This window comes from Acartia tonsa, chromosome 14 (assembly GCF_053477335.1).
Source record: "Acartia tonsa isolate MP-2025a chromosome 14, ASM5347733v1, whole genome shotgun sequence".
In the NCBI taxonomy this organism is placed as follows: domain Eukaryota; kingdom Metazoa; phylum Arthropoda; class Copepoda; order Calanoida; family Acartiidae; genus Acartia; species Acartia tonsa.
The window spans coordinates 27832615-27841685 of NC_137273.1; the positions used below are offsets into that span (position 1 = coordinate 27832615).

General features: G+C 31.2%; 1 protein-coding gene across 1 annotated transcript; it reads left to right on the plus strand.

Annotated features, from left to right (window-relative positions):
- Positions 1 to 5595: 5595 nt before the first annotated feature.
- Positions 5596 to 8263, plus strand: LOC145305619 (uncharacterized). The gene is made up of 3 exons (XM_080147304.1): positions 5596 to 6194; positions 6455 to 6625; positions 6712 to 8263. Exons 1-3 carry the CDS (start codon positions 5615 to 5617, stop codon positions 7245 to 7247), a joined length of 1287 nt encoding a protein of 428 aa, XP_080003430.1. The 5' UTR covers positions 5596 to 5614; the 3' UTR covers positions 7248 to 8263.
- The last annotated feature ends 808 nt before the right edge of the window (positions 8264 to 9071 follow it).

Consider the following 9071-nt stretch of genomic DNA (forward strand, 5'->3'; position numbering starts at 1 on the left):
TAAAAGTTTAAGACTTTGGTGTTTTCCCTCAAAGTGCCTTGTTGAGCATGGAACCCCACTTTATTTTCTGTCAAGTTAGGTTAGATTATATTGGGTTCAAGGTTGCTCCGCAGGGTTAGGACACGGCAACTAAGGTTTAAGCCCGCAGCGTTAAGGACCAGCTCTAGGGGTTAGGCAAAAAACTATGCCGCTTCCTCATTTAAGATTTTTAAAAAGGTATCGGTCATTCTGAGTTTTGGTTTAATTTTTGACATTTTGGTGCCTTCAACAATTGGACATGCGTTTAAACTAAAAAGTCAATAGGTAATAGGTATGCCAATAACAAATCTATAAATATAGATGTATAACCAGACATCTACCTGCTACCAAATTGTTTTCTGCGACCTGGCTATGTTGATATTCCCGACGCAATTGGATGATTTTCAAAGACCCATTTGAAAGTCGACACAGGTTCCTCGGGATGGAGACATTTGACCCCTTCCTCCTCTATTGTTTTATTCAGATATGCCAATTCTAAATTTCACCATGCAATGAAAGAAGGAAATTTTGTCAAGCTTTGGAAAATATTGTAGTTAAATTCGAACTTTCCATAAGTTTTTCCGCTTCAGTGAATCTTATTTAAAATCATGAAGTACATATGATATATTAAAGTTACATACTGTAAGACATAACTTAAAAATAGAAGTAAAAATTCACATAAAATAAATATAAAAAGCTTGTTCATACGCAGTACGCACGTCTTAGGTAATTTTCTCAGTTGAATCTAAAGATTTGTAAATATTTAATGCCCAAAATATTTCATAAGCTTCGCTTTTCATGGATGCATCTTTTCTATTATGCCTTTCAAAAAATGCTTGTCGTCATGGATGTCCAAGGTGAATACTCCCCCCCCCCCCCCCCGAAAAAAGATTCATATTTGATTTTATACCCTCCCCCTCCAAATAAAAATTTCCAAAATTGAAAAAAATATACTAAGAGGAGAATGCTCTTGCTTGTACTTATTTTTATAATGTAAGAGTGAAAACGTGTGTTCACATGCGTAACCAATTTATTAAGTTTTTGTCTATTTGTCTAAATACAAATATATTATTTTAACAATAGAGATATTCTAGAGACATATTGTCTAAATCAGCCAATAGGAGAATAGTTTACATCCCAGATCTGTCATTGACTCATTAGTTTAAACATTTTACAGATTTGAGTACGTAAGATCATAATATTTTCATTTCGCACTCAGCTATAAATTGATGCATTACTTAGGATTGACAAACTGGGGTCAGGTGGCTTATCTAGATATATTATATCTATTACTAGCGGCTACGCTCCTAGAATAATCTAGGGGCAGTCAAGGTGGAAGGGGGGGGGGTTAATTGAACCCCACCAATAATTTTCAATAAAAGTTGAAAGAAAATGTGTTAAAATCTTTTTTTTTGGTGGGGTGTGGTATTTTTCATTAAGAGGGTGGAGTCACCCTCCCCCTAAGTAGTTAAAACCTTCCCTGGACTTATAAGAAGCTTCACTGTAAAGGAAAATCATTTCGATTAAGCGATTAGCGAGATACTTCGCTACATACAAAAAAAGCTTGGTACTTTATATAATAGGATATAAAATAAATTTCCATGTATGTGATGATTCATACGTCATATTGACGTCATTGCATATGTACTGGACAAGATTTAGGACCCGCGGATTTTTACTTGTTGGAGCACAGATAACTAACCATATTTGATATTATCCATTTATGTAAAGTAGTATGTTTTTTGTTTGTCCGTTAAGTTCTTGATAACCACTCTGCAGCGATTCATTCCAGCTTCTTATATGTCACGGGCTAATTTGATTCTTTGGATGGTTTTGTGCTATTTGTCAAAACTCCATCCTTATCACATTTAAATCAGAAAAATTTAATTTTAGAATAGTATTTTGAACACTGAACAGACAGCTGTCGAAAAGCTAGTTATAGAGTATTTATTAGTCATTTTTATCCAAACAGGAAAGTTCAAAGGCGTAGGTATATTAAAAAGCAGCCGAGAATACAACAATTTGGGTATAGTCCCTTTCGTGGCAACGCCCCTTAAGGGGCGATTCTATGTATTTTCATAGTAGCTATTCTCCCAATTCTAGCCCATGCGGTGGCTCTAACCCTGCGTGCGGGGCCAATTGCCTAACCCAACGGGGCAATCACCTATCCCAATATAACATATTAAAAGCCATTTTAAAAATACGACGAACCGCCCCTTAAGGGGCGTTGCCACGAAAGGGACTATACCTAAAAATTTTCCTTAGCTTAGCTAGCATTAGAGACTACATGACGGGCAGACAAATTCATTTTTAGAACAGCCATGAAACTAATTTAAAGACTTCTTAAATTTTAAAATTTTCTATCTTTATGCTATCATATTATTTTGGTCTGGTCTCTGAACTCCGACGTGGACAATTTTGTGGGTTCGTGTATTAGAGGTTTTCAGTTTGCTCAGAATTAGAATTAGAGAAGAAAAAATTACAAGGAAGAGGGGGTTAGTAACTCCTTGTTCTAGAAACCTTTTTGAAATGTAAAAAAATTCAACTGATCTGGACAAAAATAAAATATAATTTTGCGGGTCTTGGTTTTTTTATGGAGGGGGATACAATATCCACCCCCCCCCCCCCTCTTTTATTGGACATCCTTAATTTACTTAGGGTGATATAAAAGCGGTTAAGGTGCTAAATATTGACTCTTACCCAGATTATTAACTATAATTTTAATGTATTCGTTAATTGTATAAACTCTGACAGAAAGCGTCTATTTTTGTGATTGTCTTGTCATTTACTAGAAGTATTATTGCCTTGGCATGTGCACAAACCTATTTGAACAATGGATTTTGTTTCAGGGAGGGAGGGGGCATTGGGCTGTTTATTACACTAGTCCCCAAAGTTTTCATCTAACGTTTTCTTATTTCTTTGGCTTATAACAACTTTGTGGACTTTTAAGGAAATTTGATTGGTTGGCTCAGTAAGTTGAGTGTCCAACGATTTCAGCCATTAATTGTAATCTACAGAAGATGTGATTTTGTGTACCATCATTGGTGGTTTACATATATTTATTGACCATTGTCTTATTCCTTTTCATCCCTGAATTTGTTTTCTTTTTTTAAAAGTTATTTTGAAACTGTTATGACTAGTCATAAAGTTGACTGAAAATGAAAACCGCTAATATTTTATGCAACAGAATTAATAAACATAATTTGTTTAGAATTAAACATACTAGTTTTTTTACACTTAGCCTCTAGGGGAGAGGTTTGGTCAGGAAAATAGCCTAAAACCATCCCAAGATACTTATATAGCTTCCCCAAAAAATTTAACTAATTTAGAACAGCAATTTTTGTTAGCTTTGGTGGCATAACTATTAAGTTTTAAAAACCTTCCCTGGAACTTAAAAGAATCTCCACCGTAAAGGATAACCATATCGGTTCAGCTGTTAGCGAGATCTTTAGATACGCACATAGACTACCTGCTACTTTTATATATGTATAATAATATGTTAATATCTCTATTACTTCAAATTTGTTTGATTAATATGAAAAAAATTACCCACATGGATGATTGATATTTTGTCTGCGACTAATTTTTTCCGTAATTTACACACAAAATAAATCCCCTATAAAAGAAAGATCAAGTCTCTCATTTGTGCTAGTTTTAACAACTTAAGGAAGGTTGTTGGTAAGAATTGGATTTGGTATTTGTATCAAAGCTACTCTATAACCATCTTTGTCTGATGTTTTCCTCATGTATATTTCCCTGACAAAAATAATTTTAGAATATTCATACTTTAGATTTTAGCTTTGCTAGATTTGGGTTAGGTTAAGACTTCCAGTTGATTTTTAAATTGTACCAGGATGACAACATCCATAAAAGCGAAGCACTGAAACGGTAGGAAAAACGGACATTAACACTTATATAGTGTCAGAACTGAATGATCAGAATATAAATGTATAAGAGTCGAAGCAAAATTGTAAGTAAATTTGTACTTACATTTTTAGGACTTGATTTGCTTCGCTTATAACATTATACTTTGTTGTCCAAGGAATCAACATATCAAAAATCAGATCAATCGGATGATTAGATCACATAAAATTTGTTGTTAAAAAAGTATAGAAATCAACATGTTTAAAATTGACGTACGGACATTCTGTGATGATTATAGAGTTGCTATGCTTTCTAAATCGTACCTAACTACTAAAGGAATCACCATGCAAAGTTTGAAATTGATAGGACAATTCTAACACGCCTAAATTAATGAAAAAAGCTATCCATCTGTGACGGACCGACCCTAATTATAGAAAAGCTTCGCTTTTAAAAAGATTGATTTCCCAAATGCTAAAAGGAGCCTGATTCTGAGATTCACCCCCAATTGGGTATCTCTAGTTGTACTTTTCTATTTTATAGAACAGTCTTTCAAGACAATCACATGTTAATTGGGTTTCAAATCGAGAACAAATAAAAAAATTTCTTTGATCCAGAAACCTTAATTTTTCTGTTATTTTCTGTTTCAAATGTTTCCAACATCAAAGCAATAATATAAACATAAATTTCTGAACCAAAAATATAGATTAATATTGGACAAAAGCATTTCTGGTTCTCAAAATAAAATAAATTCCTCTAAAGTTATACTAACTAGTTCCATAAAGGTCTCTACAATTATTAAGATTTTGTAATAATTATTTTCTATCAAAAAGATTTTATTTTTTAAAATCAAAATTTGTCCTAATCAACAGTAGAATGTTGAGAAGATATTTAAATAATCTTTGGCATAAGACTATCATAAAAGGACATTTTCTTGTTAAATATTTAATAATCTTACATTTTAGATTAAAAACTAAAAATTAATAATTCAGAATATATCATTGAATTAACATAAATGTTAAGTTATGAAGTACCTTTTTAAAACACATAAAAAATAGACTGCAGAGGATTAAATTTGTAAAATGAAAATAAATGTATTATGATATACAATACACAAATATGCTAAAAAATAAGATTATTCATACTTTTTTTTACTGTTTTCAAAAAGTGTGGAACTTAATTATATGGGGAAAAACTCACTTTAAGAAAAACATTCTTCTTAAAATTTAAAGAATTATAGCTTTGTTATTGGTAAATACTGAATTAAAGATCATACTATTTTTGTTCATAATGGCAATTTTCTTCTTTTTTTTTTGTTGCGTTTTAGTACCTTAAAACCGCCTTAATTTTTTTTAGACTTAAATTACTTCAAAAACAAGAGGTCTACAAAAAAAACTGATTGCATATCTAAATTCTATGGACAATTTTACATCTACATACTAAAAACACCAACTAGCTTTTTTAAATAAAAAGCAGAAAATTTTAGACACCTTCTTTGTATGATAATTCACAGATATATCCTAGATAATTACTTAATAAATTTTTTGAATAAAATCAGAAGAGCTAAATTTTTACTATCATTATGTTTTCATCATATTATGATGAAAAATGCTTTAAAAACAGTTGAATATTTTAGACAGCTAAAAAAATCAAGGTATTATTGTTTATTTAATTAGGTTATTGGCCACTGATAATCATCTAATTATGTTTAGGACATTGAAAATTGTGTATTCAAATGTTAATGATGAGATACAAGATATTGTTCGTTGTGTTGATGACTTTGCAAAATGCTCTTGGAAGAGATTGTAACTTTAGTGGAGGAGATAAAGCTGTCTATGATGCTACTCTAAAGTTAAGTAATGCTGCGCTAGCCTTTGTACCCGTTGCTGGAGACACTTTTAACTATGTCCTTGAATTGAAAAATATCATTGATGATGATGGACGTGATATGTTTGATATTATACAATGTCACCTTCAGAACTACCATTTTACTCGGCTTTTAGGTATTATAAGTACAATTGAGAATGAAATTGACAATGCCAAAACATCTTGTCAGCTTGAAAATATTAGACAAGACATTGAAAGTGCCTCTACAATGGGAGAATTATTGAGCAATGACAAATCTATTAAAGCAGCTGTTTATCCAATACTCTCTACCTGGGCAGGCATACATTTGAAATTGTATAAGAAATTGGTGGCAAAGGAGGGAAACAAATATGCTGCCAAGAATGATGAATATGTGGAATTCTATGTCAAACTTATCCTGAGGTATTGGAGATATTACAGAGATGAAGTTCTGCAAGATTCTATAAGAGGTAACAAACTTATTAGCCTTCTGTCTACTTTTACAATTATTATAAAAAATTATTTTGATATATGAGTAATTTTCATTTAATATACATTTTACAATGATACATCCAGGTTCAATATTAACTTAACCCAGATCAATTAAATATTATGTTCTTTTCGTATTGATTTCTGGAAAATGAATACTTCAAACTTGTTCCATGAAATAATAAGTTCTAAACTTTTCTGACTAGTGTTATGGACTAATGATAAATACATTTTTTTAAAGGAGCAACGTTTTGGAATGGAGCCCAAAATAGTTTGTATAATAATTGGAAAAAGCCTTCAGTTTTGACGTCACCAGCTGAATATGCATTGAAAGACTGGCCCAATCTAGCAATTAGTAGCAGATCCAAGAAAAATGTACAAAAGTTACTGGATTCTTGTAAAGTGAAAAGAGGTAAGCTTTAGTAAAGACATAATTTATGCTTTGATTTTTTGTTGGATTGGCAATTGATTAATTAAAAAAAATACTTTAATGTTTAGGATCTCATATCATGATGCAATTTTTGGGAAAAGATGAATGGTTTAGTTGCTGGGGATCTGGAAATCATTGTCATTATCGTACCTGTCCTGCCAATATTGATGATATTTTCGAGAACGGTGATCAGTTCCAGTATGACTACCATTGCCGTGGAGAACAGTTCTGGATCTATGCAGATTCTCCTACAATTTATCACAACACAGAGGTTCATGTCAAGTACAGCAACAAGGGCAATAAGGGCTATTGGGTAAGTCGTATACGAGGTCTTGCAATAAATGAATTTGACACCAAAACTTGCCCCGGGCGCTCATATGCTGGAATTAGACGTGACTGTGACAGTGAGCTGTTTCAAATTCGCAAGGAGAGTACTCGGAGGGTGCAGGATAAGCAATCATCTGCCATCTATGATGGTAATGTAATAACTCTGACAAGAGTCATGGAGTTCAAGCACATCATCTACAAGGAGGGTGCTGAAACCAACAACCCCAATGGTGTTACCAAGCCTGCATTTGTATCTCTGTTGAAATGTAAAAAATAAAGAACCTTATTAGGATTAAACAAATGCTTTACTTCTACCATATTTATTAGTATTTTTTGTTTTCTATATGGTGGTTTCAATTTAAGAAAATTAAGTAATTTACATATAATTAACACCTTGGCAACCTTTACTATTGTAAAAACTCAAATGTAATTTTATATTAAAGTGTTTTGACCCCTCATTTTAATTAAAAAGTGTAGTAAAAAGCATTGTTTAATCTTGCTTGGGTATAATATCTGTAATGCTTGTCACCCTACAGTTATCATTTAAAATATAAGGCCAAATCTTCTAAAGTATCTTAGCCTAGCCTAGATGTTAGTGTTTTCTTAGTCTTGTATAGTACTTTGTTTTTATTTAAGGCTAGGGAAACTCTAATTCTTAGTCTAGACTTAGAAATTTTCGAGGTTATGACACATTGAGATCTATGCACAACTTAAATAGTATTTTGTAAATCTTTTACATGAAATAATCTAAAGTAATTTTTATTAAAAGTCTGTTCTTAATTTAAACAATAGCATAATGTTCAATTTTACAACTAAAATTCTTTAAACTTATCAAATTTTTTTTTGCAAATTATACTTTTGCTTTCAGGCATAATTGTCCTTCTAATAGCATAACAATTTCTGGTTTAACCATCCTATCCACAATTTGAAAGTTTGTTATCTTTTGTATTTTGTATTAAACTATATTTTGTTTTAATAGTCTGTAGTTCTTTTTCTACAGATGATTTCCATAATCATAATGAATTTACTTTTTATTTAACTATATTTTCTATATTACAAGATAGGTTGACTTATGCTATTTATAAACATTACTATTTATATTAAAGTTACTCCTATGTGGATATAGATTAACCTGCGTCCTGCACATTTTATAGTTGTATCTTAGCTTCTTACTATGTTTATTTCTAATGTTTTTGCACTTTATATTTGTAATTTTCTTTGCACATTGTAAAATATTGTTATTTCTTGTTTTATACTCATTTAATTTCACACTTTTAATAAAATTTTCTGCACATTTATGAATTTATTTTATTTTATTTTCAAAATAATTGGATGTTTGCTATACCTTTCTGACATTAAGGCATATAATTTCCACAAATTAAAAATAGTCTTTCTCCTAAAACTTTGTCTGTGTAAAAAATTAATCTTGTTAATACGTAGTGCAGATTTTAAGTCTCTATCTAACCCGTTCTACTCTTTCTTATTTTTTAAAAGCGAAGCTTTTCTATAATTAGGTTTGGTCCGTCCGTCCGTACGTCACAGTTAGCTCTTTTCGTTAATTAAAACAGGTTAGAATTGTCCTATCGATTTCAAACTTTGCATATTGATTCCTGGAGTAGTTAGGTACAATTTAGAAAGCGTATCAACTCTATAATCAATATAATCAATGTCCATTTTAAAAATGTCGATTTTTAACTTTTTGACAACAAATTTTTGTATGTTAAAATTTTCCGATTCTTCTGATTTTTTGAAAACTGATTCCTATTACAGCAAGGTACAATGTTATAAGCAAGTCCCAAAAATTTATGTCCTTAAACAGTATCATCTATTTATGCAGTTTTGCAACAAATTTACTTACAATATTGTTTGTACTGATGCATTAATATTCTGCTAATTCAGTTCTGACAATATACAAGTGTTAATGTTCGTTTGTCCTTCCATTTCAGAGCTTCGCTTTTATGGATGTTGTCATCCTTGTTATAAAACATATTGTATTTTCTTAAATAGCTGTGACAATGGATATAGAGTACATGGATATTGTGACAAGGGATTTGTTTTCTTCCAATTAGGTTCCTAATATAGTCTTTAGATATTGGTCAAT